The following is a 19,909-nucleotide window of genomic DNA, read 5'->3' as shown; positions in this document are numbered from 1 at the left end:
CCTTCCAATCCATCAAATCATCCATACTATTCTACTTTATCCTCCACACCACACTGGGAAGACAAGACATTTGGCCAGTAATCATCTAAGGTTGATTGCCTTCTGTTTAAGTTTTAGCCACTTACCTCTTGACCTCCAGTCCTCAGTCATCCTGATATTCCTCTGTTCCATCCTTTCTTTAATCTCCTTGTTCTACACTCTTGACTGCAGCTCAGCTAGAGGCATAAGACTGACAAGTGGGCTTCTAATAGACAACGTTGGTAGCTAACGTTTTGATTTTTTAAATCTCACCACTCCTGCTAGCACAGATCATTCAGAAACGTAAATATCCTTAACTCATTGAGGCTGTTGTGTATCCTGTTTCCATTTCTCAATCACTCTAAAGCGGATTCCAGTAGCATGCATTACAATATAAAACCGTATATTTAAGTATTAGAAAATAATTCCAATCCAGGCAATCATAAATTAAAACATTGGGTAAAAAAAGAAAATTTAAAAAACCGCGATATAACTGAAGAATAAACCCCATATATTTTTTTTTAAGACGTATACAGTTCCTAGATGTTAAGATGCACCATACAGGAAAGAAGTCCAATCAGTTTCCGACTGGACACCGATACAAATACTTGTTTCACACCACTTCTTTTTTCCATTCCTTAGCAGTGTGAGATACCTGAAAGGAATGTCTCATTTGGAAAACTCGTATTTTTCATGGTTTCTTCACTTGTTCACCTGAACCCATTAGGTCAAACCAGACACCAGCTCTATTCATAAAATTGTTTGCAGTACGTACATTTGTGTTTTAATCTGAATTTAAACCACTAGACTTTTGCATTTTTACCTTACTGTTTATATATTCTTCTCACATATTTCTACCACACACTTGAAGACAACCATCATTCTTAACCAACTTACTTAAACTTTGTGCAGTGAAACAAGTAAGCCTAGACAAGTTCAATCTAATAAATCTAGGATTTAGTTACAAATGTTCACATGCTTTACACAGTTATTAATACTGACATGTAACCAATTTCTAAGTGCTCCTTTTTTTGCAAATAAACCAAGTATTTGTTGATCGAGGAAGCTAGGATCAGACCACATTTCAGTTTGTTCAATAATTTAGTTAATCATTCAGTTTGTTCAATAATTTAGTTAATAGGCTACTTTACAAACATGCCCAAGTTATTTCTTACCTGAGGGGCTGGAAACGTATAATGATATCTTGACTATTTTTCCTTCTCCACGTTAGTATTCTATAAATGGTATATTCCTTTTAATCTATCTATCCATCTGCATTCCTACAATGATCAACTAATACCAGAGATCTTGTGCCTAAAACCCTTTTCACTTTGTGCCCTTGTTACATAATAATGCATAACTTTTGCTGCACCTTGCCGCCCTTTCGTTTATGGGTATGTCAGTAATTTCTGGCTTCTGCCAGAATGGGATATATTTAAAAAATTACAAATTATGTTACTTTGATTTATATCATAAAATACTGAACAAGGATACCCAAGAATAACCACTAGATAAATGTGGGGCACACGGTCCGATTTATATTAAATGGTACATACAGTATCCAGACTAAACTGTTATGAAGATCTGGATCAACGGATTCCATGTCATCCAAGGTGATCGGCTTGCCCAGCAACTGTTTGTAGAAAGGTAGAGTAAAGCCGCCATCTATATAATGTCCATGAAACACTGCCATCCCCATGATTCGTCCAACAAAATGAAAATATGAAAGATGTTCCTAGAATAGGAATAAAAGAGCGGATTAATTGTGAGGGCTGATTTAGAAAGTTGTTTGATTTGCAATTAAAGGCAATACCTACAAACAAGGCTAACTTGATTCTGACGGGCAATCTGCAGAACAACTATGTAAAGGCAAGAAATAAACCTCAAATGGTAATTTTCACACAAACTAAAACACATTAATAAACGAATACACCGAAGGATAAACACATGAGCACATTTCAATTACTTTATACAGTACCGCTTGTTAAACTAATCTGAAGATTGCATGTGTCCCCCTTCCACCTTTTTTTACACTCATTTGTTTGGTTTATGCAAGTATACATATAGTTGCGTGGAGAAAACAGCCCTTGTACAAACCAAATTTTCATATATTTTGCATTACAATTCGTCAATTGCAGGTGACCTCACAGTAGAGTTACCAGAGTCCCAAGAGATGTAGTCATCCTATTTTTTCTTTGGACCGCCAATCTGATAGTAGACATTCTTCTACAGCCAAGTATAAAATCAACTCTGCTGGTATCACTGTGGTACCCCATTTCTGTGTTGTCCCTACAGGCAACAGCCAAACACAAGTCAACATCTTTCTATGTCATATAAAAGTTTTAGCTGATAAGTAAAAAAAACGTGATCACTGGAATTTTTTTCTTCTCAAAATTCTTCTACAATCTCAGGACCATAGGGCAATAGCAGAGGTTATAAATCAAGGTACTCCTCTTTACTGCTTCCTTTGAGACTGTCTACCATGAGTATCCAGTTAATGGCATGAAATTTCACCCAAGCAAAATGTGTAATATTTTAAACTGTACTAGCCTAAAGTTGGATGTTATCACCAACTAAAATATCAATGTCTTTCACCAACCAGAATACTCCATAGCTCCAAAATACTCTACTCCGTCTGCCTTGAAGGTATCCCAGGCAGTCTGAGGTGATATGATTAATGCTTTAAATCTCAAGGAAATGGCTGCCATATCAAGAGCTCCACGTGCAATCTAAAATTTAGGGAAGAGTACTGTAGTTGCGTCCCCATTTCAGAGGGCTTTGTGTGGTGTCACATAACTGCTTCCGGCTCTAGCTGATGCTACCACAAGCACCTGAAGTTGCAGTAGGATGCCTCTCTTGTGTACACAATTGCCCATCATCACAATGTTCACTGCGTGCCTCACTAATTCATTCTTCACAGGCGAAATAACATTGGCACAGTGTTCATGTGCAGAGCCAGGGTCAGCATTTCAATGACATTCTAGCGGAAATAAATCTTACATAGATAATTCAGAGTTTAGCTCTATAAGTTTGGTTAATGCTCCATCACAGGTAAGTTGAGGTCCCACCCTAAACAGAGAGACCGGAAGAGAGAAGGTCTTATGAGAAGCTTCCCGATCCAAAGCAGTTAAAAGGCTGCTGTAGTTGAGGAGGGATGTGTTTTGATAACAAGGGAACCCCAAAATACTATGACCTGGGGTGCCGCGATTATAGCAAAAGTAAAAAAATTGATTTTTTTTGCTATTTCATTACTTTTGGTATCATCGCGGCACCCGAGCTTTACTTCTAACGTTAAAAGTAAAACTCGGGTGCTGCGATTATAGCAAAAGTAAAGAAATAGATTTTTGTTTGCTATTTCTTTACTTTGGGTATCTTCGCAGTACCAGCGCTTTACTTTTAACATTAAAAGTAAAAGCGTCGGTGCCGCGATGCTCGTTAAATTTCGCCACACTTATTCATTTAATTTTCCCATTTAAATGTTTATATTTGATGATTTATAGGGACGCCCCTAGCATACGTCTGGTGGGGCTTTTAAACAAAATGTGTTTCGATCACTCCATCCAATTGTTCTCATTCCATACATTTTGGACTCAACTGGAGTGTTTAGTCAATGACTGGTTAATATTCCATAAACTAAAGTTTATAACACCCTCTTTTACGAAAGATAATTTCTTAAATCGCTTTTAACTTAAAGGTTGTACTTTGATTTTTTCAGGGAGTTTCACTGATTTTTTTTCAGCATCTCTCAGTGCGTAGCTTGGGAGCCAAGCGCACTGACTGACCCCCTGTGCCCTTGCTGCGTGTTCTGCGCGGCCGCTTCCTGGGCACTAACGAGTGCTCCGCGGGGGATGGGGTGAGTGGGCTCGCGCCCTATGCCGTGAGAGCAGGAGCTTCCCAGCGCCAGCATGTAACCAGAGGCAGCAGGGCTGGGTCCTCTTTCATCCCATCTCTCCTCCCTCCTTCAACACCCTCTTCTCCTCCTACCCCTCAGCCCCCCACCCCGCCTCCTCTGCTACACTTTCCTCTCATCCTGTGCTGTGGGCAGAGGATCCTGTTCTGTTTCTTGGCAGAAAGGTAAGTCCCAGGTGAACCTATCTCTTGTATCAACTCGCGGTTCTGCTCTAGTCTCCTGTCTTTCTTCCCCTTCTTTCCTACAGCCCACCTTTGGTGCTTATTTTCTTCTGTCTTTCTTACTCTCCGCCCCCATTCTCAGTTTTCTGCTTGGAGGCTTAATGTTTACAGTTACCCGCAAGACGCGGTTCTCCTCACATAGCCCCTTCGAAGCAGCGGACCTCCCAGCCCTCCTTTCATCCGGTTACTCTACCCTTCTTTCATACTAATTTTCTTTCCCTGTGCAGTTGAGCCAGCCTTTTAAACCTCCTCCCCTTTCTGTTCTGTCCCCTTCTCTTGTGCACCTCCCGTGCCATTTCTTGTGCTCCATCTTTTAATTCTGCCTTCAATTCTTCTGTGGTTGCAGAAGGGCCATTTCAGCCGCTCTCAGTTGTTGGGGGAATGGGGGGTCCCCTGAACCACAGCTTACTCCAGAAGTCTGGCGCTCATCCCTACTCCGTGTCCCCCAGTACCACTAACCCCAGAGAGCCCGCAAACTTCCGTGTGACCATGCTGGCTTATCACAAGGGGGGTAGGAGCCCCCTCAGTATTGGAGCTCCAAGGACTTTCCTTCCCACCACGCAGGGTGCACCTCATTTCTAGACACTGCGGGGAAAGTGTACTGTTATTTTACTCAAGGCAGCAACCGAAGTTGTTCTGTTCCGTTGTGTGAAAGGGCGAGAGAGGACAGCACCCTGTCCACATGGATGGGGCACTTCGCTCTCTTCCTGTTTTCTGGTGCACTTTGAGGCTTCATAGCGCCGCGCGCACACTATTGCACCATGGCATAGTGCAGCGCTGAATGCTACTTTGTTACTTTTGGTGACTTTTCACCTGCGCAGTGAAATTTGCCCCCTGCTTCCTAAGCACGAAGCGGACTCCACACAGGAAAGAGCATCTCCTGCCTCAACACAGGCCCCAGTCGTCGCCGTAGAGCTCCTCTTTCATTTGGCAGAGGGTCTCTCCTCGTGACTCAGCAAAGGTGCTGTGGGCCCCACTGCAAGCACGGAAAATGAGCACCTCTCCGCAGACTACTTTGTCAAAACAGAATAAACTGGAGTGCTGTGTGCCTCTCAGACCGCTCGACCTTGGTGCAACTGCTCTTGCTGCACTATTGATAACTAGGCCAGTGTCTCGTCCCTCTGGCACCTCTTGTTGCAGCACTGGACACCGCCTGACTGACACACCATGGCACAGGAGCAACACTCTCTTAGTAAGGGGCAACTCAATTCACGGTCCTATCACATCTCAAAGCAGTGCTGCGCTGGGGCGCCTCCTGGCTCTGATCCCAGCCCTGGGCGCTTTGTGCAGCAGGAGCCGCTCAGACGTTGGTCGCCTGCTTGAATCCCGTTTGATGCCAAGATGCACTCCGCTTGGAGATGTCCGGAGCTCGTCCCTGGCCCTGCCCGTGATTTCCTCATGTCTGGCTCGCGGTGATTCACAGAGATAGGAATAGTTTCCAGCTCCCTGAGTCTGCAGATGTTTCTACCTGGCCCAGCTGTTCCGCCCACGTGTACGTGCTCTACATGTATGCGCTCTCGGGGCCTTAACATACAGACCTTCTGATGCAACATATCCTTTCCTCGTAAAACTCCACAGAGGGCTACCTGGGCCCTAGAGAGCAGAGGGACCCCAGCAATGCTCGTTGGGCGGGCCACTGTCCCCGTCCAGGAGTGAGACTCCCTCCAGCGTGACGTGGTGCTAACTGCAGGGTGTCAATAAAGACCAGGGTTGGGGCGCTGAGGCTGTCTGGAGCGAGCACTCTAATCTGTGCGCGGGGGAAAGGCTTGTTCAGACTCCCCCCGGCTGTCCAAGAAGGGGAGTCTCCTTTCAACCAATGAAGCTGCCAGTAGGTCCAGAGTCCTCTGAAGTGAATAGTCCAAAGTGGTGCAATGTGCACAATGTCCACTGGTCCCTGAGCCTCTGCCAGGAATAAGCCAGCATGGCCTAACGGCTAGGGCGCTCGACCTCGGACCTGGGGATCTGGGTTCGAGTCTCGGTAACGACGCCAAAAACCTCCTGTGATTCTGGGCAAATCACTTAATCTACCCGTGCCTAAAATGAATGTGTGCCCTCATGTAACGTAACTGGTGCTATGTAAAGCGCTCTGATACCGGATTCAGTTCGGGTCTAGTTCGCGCTATATAAAACTCTTCAAAAAAAAAAAAGTGTGCAGGGCGCTTACATCTTTGCCAGGAGTGAGACTCCATCTGTGCACCCGGGGTCCTTGAGCCTGTGCCAGGGCTGGGGCTGCATTCATGCTTGGGGAGCACTGGTGGCTCGTCGGATGTGCAACTCCTTTCCAAAATCTGCCACTCTAAGTAGTGAATTGTGTGTCTGTTCTTGGAGTAGTACTTGAACAGAAGAATGAAGTACGCCCATTGGGCTCTTGAGAAATGCACTTTTAGGAAAATGCAGCACCCATCCCAGATACAGCACAGCATTTATACTCCATCCTCGCTACCTGGGTCATCTGACAGGTCTTGAGATCCCCATGCCTTCCATCCTTTGGATGGGCACCAGGCCTGACTCCGATTCCACCAAGTAGGACACACTTTAATTCACTCTCTTATCTTTACTCCTCTCTTCTAGGTGCAGGAGATTTTGCATGTGAGCCAACCCCATCCAGCTCGTGGAGGATGAGTGTGCTGCCTCCGGTACGCAAGGACAGCATCATAGCACAGCAGCCTCAGGTAAGTGCTGGTCCAGTTGATGAGGGTCCAGAGCTGATCAGGGCACTCACATGAGGACCAGGTACATGCAAAGGGTATTGCTAACTTTGTCTTGGACAGGAACAGCACTAGAACTTTGGTGGGCAGTTCAGCTCAGTAATATGGAGTGAGGTGGAAAAGAAACAACAGGGTCTTGTGCTTGTTGACTTTTGGAGAGTTGCTCCTATGTTCCCCTGTACCTACATCCTCCGGGGAGAGTCAGCTTTGCTCATAGACATCTCTTTGCCATCTTCATTAGGTGAACAGATGTTCGAACCCTCGTTTTCCCACTCAGTGGCGACTCCCCCGCTATGGCGGAGCAGCATCACCCCACTGCTTTTAAGCAGTGCGAAGAAGAAGCATAAAATGACAATACCTCAGGAGTGGGCAAACCACTCCTCCCCATACTCCAAGTGTGCAATGACTGTTTGTTTGGCCCTCACAGGCCGCCCAAACCAGTCATGCCCACTTTCCCCGTTCTCCATGCAGGCTGCATTACATCCTACGAAGAAAACAAGCCTAGGTCCCTATTTACTGGTTGAGCATCGAACCAGGACACTCAAAACCAATTACAAAGCTGCATTGCAGCGTTGTGATTGGTCAGTCGGGCCAGCTTCTTGTTCCTCGAGTTCCACGAGGAAAGCAGGAGTAGAGACGCGGGACCCAGCGGCAAGGTACGTTTATTTTATTTTTTAATATATATTTTTTTAATCTGCACACCCCCCACGCACCTCCTCTCATAACCCCCACGCGACCCGCACGCCCCATCACCTGCAAGACATGCCGGCCGCCACTGTCACCACTCATGATACATACTCCACAACTGCATGCCTTAGCACACAGGTCTCCAACCTGTTCTGTAATGAGAGCTCCTTATGATCAATGAAAATCATTCAGAGCTACTGATATTATTAGTGTTGTAATAGTGACGGCATCAGACAAGATTATATTAGTAGCCGCCCCATGCAAAATTACCATCCATGATCACCTCAGTGCATCGGGCAGGGCTGTCAGCGGTAATGTAAACAAGCATTTGCAATGCAATAGGTATCGCATTTGCGAGAGTTTGAGCTATTGGCATTGTAAATGACAATACCTTTTATTTATGTGTTTTGAAAAGCTGAAAGTGGTGCGTAAATAAGCACTTTGTACTTGTAGTCCTTGCTTAGGACAAGCAAGTCTGGCAGCAAACGAGGCGCATTTACTGCCAGCCTTGGTTCTCGTAAGCAAAGACTATAAATAGAAAAGTGAGTGTTGACGACCGCTTGCAAGTTTTTAAAACACATACATAAAAGGCATTGTCATTTTCAATGCCAATAGCTCAAACTCTCGTAAATGCGAGACCTATTGCATTGCAAATGCTTGTTTAAGTTGTTGAGGGGCTGCTGTGATCCCTGTAGCCTGCAATAACATTACAAAAAGCTTGGTGGTGCCCCTGCCACGTCTAGGGGCACCACCAGGATCCAAATAGAAATAAAAAGCAATTGCAGGACATTATGGGGCACTCCTTACTTGGGGCAGTGAATAATAAATAAGCGACTGCTGCCACTTATTTATTCTTTTTTTTATGGGTGTCCCAGTCCCACTTAGAACACCCACACTGTATATTTACTTTGGAGCCACAGTGAGAGACCCAAGACCCCTGTAGCCCTTTCCAGTGCCCAAGCGAGCACTCATACTGGGTGCCGTGGGAGCTAGCCATTATTTTACAGTGAGCTCCCGGGACTTCACGCCCCTAGTGGGGTCTGCCGGCTCGACAGCCAGCACCCATATTGGGTGCTAGAAGATTTGTATATACACACACACACACACACACATACAGTACTAGGAGGTAATTTACTTAGAAATCCAAGCATCACTTTTAGAAAGGCAAGCTCCATGAGTGATGCCCTAGTCAGTAGCAGCCCTGAAGTCAAAACAGTCCCTAACTGGTTAACACAAAGGAAGGGGTTCGTAAAATACACTATCTGTCATGCATGTAGGTTTGGTGCATACAAGACAACCTGCAAAACATCATTCAGAGACCAGCCCACTACCATTAGAAAGCTCCTTACGTGCAAAACGGATTATGCAATATGTGTGTTGGAGTGCTCTTGTGGATTGCGATGCGTGGGTAGCACATAACTGCAAGTCCACAAAAAAATACTCCAACACTTGATGTAGCTGGGGAAACAGTAAAACGCACTTTTTTATGGGACATGCGACTCGTTTTGCAACAACAACAGTGGGAACAGGACAGAAATACCCAACAGGGATCCTACTCACAGTGAGAAGGGAAGGGTGTCTACCACAAGTGTGGGGACACAGTGTTTTGTAAAATACCCCTCACACACCAACAGGCCCCTTGGTGTCATGCTTCATCATCGGGGTCATCGCACCCCTCTAACGGGATGCGGCGTGCTGCGACCTACGACTACGCGGGAGCACTAAAGGTTGGACTATGTGTGGTATGTGTGATGCAAGTGGTAGGGGTATTTAAATGTGAGTGGTGGGGTATGGTGAAGGTTTAAAAAGTACCTGGCTCATGGTTGTATAGGAAAAAACTTTATTCACAACCCCGGGCTGGTACTATTAAAAGAAGTGCAGAGTGAGGTAGCTAACTGTCGTGACTATGGACAGTACCTCTGGTGTGCGTCAACATGTTTCGGAGTGTGTGCTCCTTCTTCAGGATGGGGGCACAACTTCCCCACCTTACTCATGTATTTCTATAAATTGTGTAAATAACCAAAAAGTGCGAGACTATATACAGTGACTTAATACTAAAATAAAGGCTATAATGTGCCTACAGCGGTTTGTGACCATGCATTTGCATGACCTACAAAGAGGAAAAAGAAAATGAAAATTAATATGGTTACCCTTAGTAGGGTGGCTCATACAGGTGCAGTCACCTGGAGCACCACATGGCATATTGGCCCTGTAAAGGAAAAAGACAGACAAAACACAACATAGATGAACACACAAAAAGTTTGTTTGAAGACTGTTGGTCATACTCATTGTGAAAAGATGTCTTGCTTCATGAGCATTCTGGGACGTCTGGGGTTGATTGCTATTTTTGCAATCTAAAGGGACAAAGGATCGTTTTCAGTTTTTTACTCACTTTTTTGGATGGGAAATGGTGTTTCTGTTAACCAATACTCACAGACTCGGGACAAGTTCGCCTCCGTGCTACCCCATACGCTGCTCCGCTGGTATTAACTAGGGATGGCTGCCGCGCGCTATTTATGCTACTATTCCTTGAATGGTTCTGTAGTCATAGGCTAATTGTCGGACATGCCTAATGCCCATACATGGGTAATCCGTTCAATTAGTAGACACACCATATATGGTATGTCCGGTGATGCGGATAGCGTAGGAGAGATGCCAGGTGTGGCTGTCAAGGATTAGAGGACGCATGCGCAAAAGATCTGTGGCTTGCGCATGCGTGCGGTAGCTGGGGTTTACAGCGTGCTTGTCGTTTTGAAAGCGCATGCGCGTTTGTAAGGTGTCCCCATTCTGGAGCTGCATGCCGCGCTGTGTATTTCAAAAGGCACACGTATTGGAATAATTCTACCAAGTGTGGTTTGGCAGTGGTGTATTTCAAAACGATCGTTATAAGAACTTGAGAAGCGATGTGAGGGCCTACAACGCGCTCTTATTTGGTAATACTATTTACAATTGGTTAAGGTTTAAAACAGCTGGACGAGAACCAAGGAGTTAAGGTGGCATGTCAGTCGGCCGCTTGGTTATTGCTAGGGGCCTATTAATTATATGGGTCGATGAATTACTGTGGGGGCTTTGTAATTAACTGGTCAGTTGGCCCCAGGGGACATCATCATTCAGACCATCGGTATGAGTGCCCAGACGGAACACCCACCGTTGTTCTTTCTGGAAAAGACCCGTTTCGGATGGCAAGTGTTCGATCACAGTCCATTTTAGATCGTTCACACAGTGCTGTTTCTCCAGATAGTGTGTTGCCATTTTTGTTGTGGACTTCTTGCAGCGGACATTGCTTTTGTGTTCACCCATTCTTGTTTTTACAGGCCTCGTGGTCATGCCCACGTATTCCAAACCACATGGACATGTGATCATGTACACCACATTTTTGGTATTGCAATTTGTGAATTGTCGTTGTTCCCAAGTCGTACCATTTCTGAATGTTAAGGTGTTGCTTTTCTGCGTGAGATGACAGCTGCTGCAATTTCCACAAGGGAAATGTCCCTGTATTCCAATTGTGGTCTGTCTGGATGTGGTACTAGGTTTGGGTCTGGTGTGCACCAATAGGTCTATGAGGTTCCTACCTCGGCGGTGTGCATGCATTGGTTTGTCCAGATTAAGACTGCCACAATTCAATATCCTCCAATGTTTGTTTATAATTTTGAAAACCTCATTTGATATTGTGGAGTAAGTGGTGACACATATAGGTCTTTTTTTGTCATCAGGGGTCGGTAGCTTGTCCTCCAGGAGTGCTCCCCTATGATTGTTCTTGGCCCTTTTCATAGCTTTTTCAATGATTTTTGGGGGATATTGTCTCTGTAACAGTTTCGTTTTTAGATCACCGGCTTGTGATTTAAATTCGGTCAGTTCAGTACAGTTGCGTCTCAACCTTAAGAATTGTCCGTATGGCAAATTCCCCCTCAGATGCCTAGGATGAAAACTATCATACCTCAATAAGCAATTCCTCGCTGTAGGTTTGAAATGTGTGGTGCTCTTGAGTCTATCCCCTTCTGCATAGATACTGAGGTCGAGAAACACCATGGCCTGGTTAGAGATCGTACTTGTAAATTTCAGATACGCATTTTGATTGTTTAGCCAATTTACAAAGTCAATGGCCGTGTCTGTTTCCCCGTCCCAGATGATGAAGACGTCGTCAATATACCTTTTCCAGGTATTAATGTGGGTTCTGTATGGGTTATCTGTATGTAGTATCCTGTTTTGCTCTAGATGGTGGACATATAATCCAGCCAGACTAGGAGCAAAAGTACTGCCCATACTGGTGCCGTGGGTCTGTAAGTATATTGTCTTGTCATACTGGAAAAAATTGTGTTGTAGTGCCAGGGAGATGCATTCAAGAACTAAGCCTCGCGGTGTTTGGTATTTCCATTGATTGGTGAACAGTACTTCCTCAATTATTTGGAGTGTCTCATCATGTGGTAGGCTAGTATATAAACTTTCCACGTCTAGGCCCAACATGAGTTGCTTCGTGGGATCAAAACTTTTATCCTCCAATAATTGTAGGACTGATTTCGTATCCTTTAAGTAGGTGTCCGTGGATTGTACCAGTGGGCGTAGGAAGGCATTCGCAAATTTAGAAAGTGGCTCAAGGATGGAGCCGATCCCTGATACTATGGGTCTCCCAGGTGGGTTGTTGATGTTTTTATGGATCTTTGGAATGCAGTAAAAGTATGGGATTCGTGGTGAGGGTTGTTGTAAAAATTCTGCTTCTTTTTTGCTTAGCCAATTGTGGGCTAGACCCTCCTCTACCATACCTCCAATCCTGATGCGTAACTTTTCTGTAGGATCCTCCAAAAGGACCCTGTAATTCCGTGTATCTGACAGTAGCCTTGTGCATTCTGTATTGTATGCTTCTAAGGTTTGTAGGACAATGGCTCCGCCTTTATCTGCCGGTTTTATGATTAACTCCTTGTTGTTAGACAGCTCTCTGATTGCTCTTTGTTCCTCGCCACTGGTGTTGTGATAGATGTTGTCGTCCCTCAGGTTCAATTTGTTAACTTCAGTGATGACAGCTTTCTCAAAGGTTAACAATTCAATTGGCATAGAAGAGTAGGAGTAAGAATCCTACCCCTGTACTCTACCTCCCTCCAATTGTTTTTTTCGTATCTAGGCAGCGCAGAGCTGCGGGAGTTCCCCACACAACATACACACACATAGTGACACACACTATAGATAAGAAGCCAGTGGTCAACACACGATGGAGGACAAACACGGCCTCACGTTTGGGGACGATGAAATCGATAGAATCCTCAGAGACCTCAACCCATTTGAAGGCCTGAGCAATCCAGAAACCGGTCCAAACATCAATGACTGGAATGAACTAATGAATCTCAGACGAAACCAAATAAAGGCAGCCCTTCACGGTCTATTCATGAAGGAATATTTACGGAATAAAATGGCGCCACCAGGATTAATAGGTAAGAACGAACCGCTTATTTTCCAAAATGATTTGATTTTCAAAAAAGAGTGGTCACTTATATCCTGGCACTGCTCAAGAGACTGGCTAGTCCTAATAATTAAAACAGCAGCAAGGATCACCCAGGAGCTGAAAATTGAGATTAACAAAATAGAAGTACAGTTAAACACATACATATCCCCCGCGGATTTAAAAATAAGACTGGACGAATTGAATCAACAAATGACGGACTTTGAATTCACCCTGAAACAAAGCAAGTCTAATAAACTAACTAAAGACAAAGCTAAATTCACACCAGAGAGTGCATACCCCTACTACACCAAACCCGACTATGTCCCAAAATATTCCAATAGTGATGCTGATAGCGATATTTCGGACAATGGATCCACAGCTTCCAATTCCAGTGGCAATAAAGGATCCAGACCATGGAGAGGAGGATGGAGACAGAGGAGACTGCAGTTCCCCAGACAACGAGGATGGAGAGGTTATCAACCCCAACCCCAACAATACCCACAACAATACATGGGCCCACCTCAATTCAACCCTTTCCAATATGGACCTCAATCTGGTGGACAGAACTACCAACAATGGAACCCTGACTATAATGAGGGGTAATATGGCCAACAACAACCTTTTTTAGGCACGCGCCCCACAACACGTGGAAGGAACCGGAAAGGCAACAACGTTGTATGGGAGGATCAAGACCAAGCGAACTCACGAACCACCAGGAGCATGACCGGATCCCTCCCAAACCAGCCGTCGACAAGCAAGAGAGGGACCTTGTAGTCAACCTCACACCTTGGCCTCTGACAGACACACAACGGAATGTGTTAAACAAAGGACTAGGTTTCGTGCCTACTCAGAAACCAGATGTCTTCAAACTGAATATAGAACTCCAGGAATTCACACGCAAGCTGAAATTACAAGCCTTTTTCCAAGATAAACCACCAACCACGGATAACACTGACACCGGCCTGAAACTGAAGTCAACCTTTACCCCGCCAGACTCTTCTATGCCAATTGAATTGTTAACCTTTGAGAAAGCGGTCATCACTGAAGTTAACAAATTGAACCTGAGGGACGACAACATCTATCACAACACCAGTGGCGAGGAACAAAGAGCAATCAGAGAGCTGTCTAACAACAAGGAGTTAATCATAAAACCGGCAGGTAAAGGCGGAGCCGTTGTCCTACAAACCTTAGAAGCATACAATACAGAATGCACACGGCTACTGTCAGATACACGGAATTACAGGGTCCTTTTGGAGGATCCTACAGAAAAGTTACGCAACAGGATTGGAGGTATGGTAGAGGAGGGTCTAGCCCACAATTGGCTAAGCAAAAAAGAAGCAGAATTTTTACAACAACCCTCACCACGAATCCCATACTTTTACTGCATTCCAAAGATCCATAAAAACATCAACAACCCACCTGGGAGACCCATAGTATCAGGGATCGGCTCCATCCTTGAGACACTTTCTAAATTTGCGAATGCCTTCCTACGCCCACTGGTACAATCCACGGACACCTACTTAAAGGATACGAAATCAGTCCTACAATTATTGGAGGATAAAAGTTTTGATCCCACGAAGCAACTCATGTTGGGCCTAGACGTGGAAAGTCGATATACTAGCCTACCACATGATGAGACACTCCAAATAATTGAGGAAGTACTGTTCACCAATCAATGGAAATACCAAACACCGCGAGGCTTAGTTCTTGAATGCATCTCCCTGGCACTACAACACAATTTTTTCCAATATGACAAGACAATATACTTACAGACCCACGGCACCAGTATGGGCAGTACTTTTGCTCCTAGTCTGGCTGGATTATATGTCCACCATCTAGAGCAAAACAGGATACTACATACAGATAACCCATACAGAACCCACATTAATACCTGGAAAAGGTATATTGACGACGTCTTCATCATCTGGGAGGGGGAAACAGACACGGCCATTGACTTTGTAAATTTGTAAACAATCAAAATGCGTATCTGAAATTTACAAGTACGATCTCTAACCAGGCCATGGTGTTTCTCGACCTCAATATCTATGCAGAAGGGGATAGACTCAAGAGCACCACACATTTCAAACCTACAGCGAGGAATTGCTTATTGAGGTATGATAGTTTTCATCCTAGGCATCTGAGGGAGAATTTGCCATACGGACAATTCTTAAGGTTGAGACGCAACTGTACTGAACTGACCGAATTTAAATCACAAGCCGGTGATCTAAAAACGAAACTGTTACAGAGACAATATCCCCCAAAAATCATTGAAAAAGCTATGAAAAGGGCCAAGAACAATCATAGGGGAGCACTCCTGGAGGACAAACTACCGACCCCTGATGACAAAAAAAGACCTATATGTGTCACCACTTACTCCACAATATCAAATGAGGTTTCCAAAATTATAAACAAACATTGGAGGATATTGAATTGTGGCAGTCTTAATCTGGACAAACCAATGCATGCACACCGCCGAGGTAGGAACCTCAAAGACCTATTGGTGCACACCAGACCCAAACCTAGTACCACATCCAGACAGACCACAATTGGAATACAGGGACATTTCCCTTGTGGAAATTGCAGCAGCTGTCATCTCACGCAGAAAAGCAACACCTTAACATTCAGAAATGGTACGACTTGGGAACAACGACAATTCACAAATTGCAATACCAAAAATGTGGTGTACATGATCACATGTCCATGTGGTTTGGAATACGTGGGCATGACCACGAGGCCTGTAAAAACAAGAATGGGTGAACACAAAAGCAATGTCCGCTGCAAGAAGTCCACAACAAAAATGGCAACACACTATCTGGAGAAACAGCACTGTGTGAACGATCTAAAATGGACTGTGATCGAACACTTGCCATCCGAAACGGGTCTTTTCCAGAAAGAACAACGGTGGGTGTTCCGTCTGGGCACTCATACCGATGGTCTGAACGATGATGTCCCCTGGGGCCAACTGACCAGTTAATTACAAAGCCCCCACAGTAATTCATCGACCCATATAATTAATAGGCCCCTAGCAATAACCAAGCGGCCGACTGACATGCCACCTTAACTCCTTGGTTCTCGTCCAGCTGTTTTAAACCTTAACCAATTGTAAATAGTATTACCAAATAAGAGCGAGTTGTAGGCCCTCACATCGCTACTCAAGTTCTTATAACGGTCGTTTTGAAATACACCACTGCCAAACCACACTTGGTAGAATTATTCCAATACGCGTGCCTTTTGAAATACACAGCGCGGCATGCAGCTCCAGAATGGGGACATCTTACAAACGCGCATGCGCTTTCAAAACGACAAGAACGCTGTAAACTCCAGCTACCGCACGCATGCGCAAGCCACGGATCTTTCGCGCATGCGTCCTCCAACGACAAGAACACTGTAAACCCCAGCTACCGCACGCATGCGCAAGCCACAGATCTTTCGCGCATGCGTCCTCTAATCCTTGACAGCCACACCTGGCATCTCTCCTACGCTATCCGCATCACCGGACATACCATATATGGTGTGTCTACTAATTGAACGGATTACTCATGTATGGGCATTAGGCATGTCCGACAATTAGCCTATGACTACAGAACCATTCAAGGAATAGTAGCATAAATAGCGCGCGGCAGCCATCCCTAGTTAATACCAGCGGAGCAGCGTATGGGGTAGCACGGAGGCAAACTTGTCCTGAGTCTGTGAGTATTGGTTAACAGAAACACCATTTCCCATCCAAAAAAGTGAGTAAAAAACTGAAAACGATCCTTTGTCCCTTTAGATTGCAAAAATAGCAATCAACCCCAGACGTCCCAGAATGCTCATGGAGCAAGACATCTTTTCACAATGAGTATGACCAACAGTCTTCAAACAAACTTTTTGTGTGTTCATCTATGTTGTGTTTTGTCTGTCTTTTTCCTTTACAGGGCCAATATGCCATGTGGTGCTCCAGATGACTGCACCTGTATGAGCCACCCTACTAAGGGTAACCATATTAATTTTCTTTTTCCTCTTTGTAGGTCATGCAAATGCATGGTCACAAACCGCTGTAGGCACATTATAGCCTTTATTTTAGTATTAAGTCACTGTATATAGTCTCGCACTTTTTGGTTATTTACACAATTTATAGAAATACGTGAGTAAGGTGGGGAAGTTGTGTCCCCCGTCCTGAAGAAGGAGCACACGCTCCGAAACATGTTGACGCACACCAGAGGTACTGTCCATAGTCACGACAGTTAGCTACCTCACTCTGCACTTCTTTTAATAGTACCAGCCCGGGGTGGTGAATAAAGTTTTTTCCTATACACCCACGAGCCAGGTACTTTTTAAACCTTCACCATACCCCACCACTCACATTTAAATACACCTACCACTTGCATCACACACACCACACATAGTCCAACCTTTAGTTCTCCCGCGTAGTCGTAGGTTGCAGCACACCGCATCCAGTTAGAGGGGTGCGAAGACCCCGATGATGAAGCATGACACCAAGGGGCCTGTTGGTGTGTGAGGGGTATTTTACAAAACACTGTGTGTCCCCACACTTGTGGTAGACACCCTTCCCTTCTCACTGTGAGTAGGATTCCTTTTGTTTATGTAACAGTGCCCGTGGAGTAAGAATCCTACCCCTGTACTCTACCTCCCTCTAATTGTTTTTTTCATACCCAACAGGGATACAGAGGAAGAGGATGCCAGAGGGACCGCAGAAAGCAACAAGACAAGGCAGAAGGAGCAAACTGCACCACAGAAAAAATTAGGACAACTACGAAAAGCATGCGCCTGAAGAAAACATTCTAGATCCCATGGAAGAACTAGTAATAGTAAACCTATCCAAAAGAGAAACGACAGAAGCAGAAATATCATTATTGAAACACGGGATAAACTTTTGCCCAACTAAACAGATGGACATATATGGCACAGACTAGGCTCGACATACTTAAATATGTGAGGAAAATTAAATTGGCAAAAACATTCGCAGAAAACAAAGAAATTAAAGACCATAAAAAGATTATAGAAGCACCCACTTCTACTCTCACAGTGAAAGAATCAGACAATTTATTGACACTGATAAACCTCGATGTGGCAGAGGATGGCGACAATGTCACCTTGGAAATTGCTTCTTCAGAAATGGGTGCAGGCTGAAGTGGAAAAAAATCCAAATCACTGTTTTATCCCCAGTTGACACCGTGAAACAAAATAGATATCTTCCACGAAGCTGTAATCCAGGGCATATATAAACTTATAAAAATAAGATATTCGGATAACCTCATTAAAAAGGAGAGAGAGGCTTTGTTCAACCTAACCCTGGACAAACAAATTGTAATTAAGATGGCCGACAAAGGCGGAAACAACATTATTTGGGATCAAAATGATTACATAAAGGAGGCACTTTGCCAATTAAGCAACATTAAATGCTACCAAACACTTAAAGCCAATCCGAAGGCCAAATTAAAAATAGATTTAGATAGTAAACTTACTGAGTGGCTATCAGAAAATCTAATAGATGAAGCCTAACACAAATACTTAACGACAGAATTCCCCATAACAGCTACAATATATTTCTTACCAAAGACCCACAAAAACCACCAGGTCGAACGATTATATCGGCTAAACTATCATTTTTTTAACCTATCGCCAACTATATTGATCACTTCCTGTGACGTCATCCGCTGGGAGAATTAAGACAGAGTCTTGCCTATACAAGGCAATGCGACAGGACATGCAACATCCACTTGCAATTACAATGGGAGGAGGACATGAGTAAACAGATACCGGGGATAGAGTGGAGTAGAATTCTGAAGCGCACCCCAAAGGCCTCCAGAAATGCGCGTTATAAACTGATCCATTTTCATGTCCTGCATAGAGAGTACCTCACCCCATTACGTATCAGAAGATACTTTGGCATGGATGCAGCAGTGTGTCCACACTGTGGGGAGAGGGAGGCTCACATACTCCACATGTTCTGGAGCTGTCCAGTGATACAACCCTTTTGGGGAGAGACAGGCCAAGTGATAGGTGACCTCATTGATGAGGAGCTCCCGCACACTCCAGAGCATTTCCTGCTAGGGTGGTTCCCCCATACGTCCAAGAATAGAACAACAGAAAAGTTCCAAGACCTGGCATATGTGTTGGCTAAAAGAGAGATAGCCAGAAACTGGAAGGCGCCAGGAGAGCCAGGATTGTTTCATGGACAAAAGAACTGGAGAAATGGGATGGGGCGGGAGGCAGGATACTGCTCAGGGAAGCCAGCAGGGGGATACTTACGATGGACAGGGCCAGAGCTTGGGAAGGACTAGTGAGTGAGCTGATAGCCAGCATGCAAGACCCTGATAGCAGGGCAAGCACTCCACAGCCAGCGGCACTAGAACAAAGGGGGAGGAGAATGAGAACGCAGATGGGACGTGGGACTCTGGGCAGCACTGTGATGCGCATTGGAATAGGAATCCTGACCCACAGAATCCCGAGCTCACACAGAGATTACTAATACTTACTCAACTGCAACTCAAGGGGGGGACGTTCTGTTAGTTAGGAATGTTACCCTACACAAGCCTGCAGATGATTACTGTATGTAATATATGTACTGCTTATGATCGATGCATATTGTTTATGTCCTAAACCCAATAAAATATGGCTGGACAAAAAACAATATTGATCATTTCCTGATGCCATTTGACTTGAGTCTGAATTCTTATATTAAAGATACTAGCGATCTTTTGAGATGCCTACAGGGAATACTGTGGCAAAAAATGTACACGCTCATTACAATGGAAGTGGTATCGTTGTATACCAACATAGAGAATGCAATAGGAATCAACACATGCATTTTCTTCTTTAAAGAAAGAAATATACATTACACTGAGAACAACTTAATGTTACTTGCGATGATAAAGTAATGTCTGACTGGAAAAAAATTCTACTTGGAGAGGAGATCTACCATTGGTGC

At 44.6% G+C, this 19,909-nt stretch overlaps 1 protein-coding gene and 1 long non-coding RNA gene across 3 annotated transcripts in view; one reads left to right on the top strand and one right to left on the bottom strand.

Annotated features, from left to right (window-relative positions):
- The window catches only part of SMURF2 (SMAD specific E3 ubiquitin protein ligase 2), a 1,185,768-nt gene that overhangs the window by 168,806 nt on the left and 997,053 nt on the right, over nt 1-19,909 (bottom strand). For both annotated transcript variants that reach the window (XM_078654335.1, XM_078654336.1), the window contains one exon: nt 1,575-1,753. In XM_078654335.1, coding sequence (XP_078510461.1) covers nt 1,575-1,753 — 179 coding nt within the window. The remainder of the gene's footprint in view (nt 1-1,574; nt 1,754-19,909) is intronic.
- LOC144767292 (uncharacterized) lies at nt 3,915-19,609 on the top strand. Its single transcript, XR_013598135.1, has 3 exons — nt 3,915-4,092; nt 6,721-6,821; nt 17,638-19,609. It is a non-coding gene; the product is annotated as an uncharacterized LOC144767292 (long non-coding RNA).

This window comes from Lissotriton helveticus, chromosome 7 (assembly GCF_964261635.1).
Source record: "Lissotriton helveticus chromosome 7, aLisHel1.1, whole genome shotgun sequence".
NCBI classification, from domain to species: domain Eukaryota; kingdom Metazoa; phylum Chordata; class Amphibia; order Caudata; family Salamandridae; genus Lissotriton; species Lissotriton helveticus.
The sequence above is the reverse complement of the archived record's forward strand: the minus strand, read 5'-3'. Positions and strand labels throughout refer to the sequence as shown.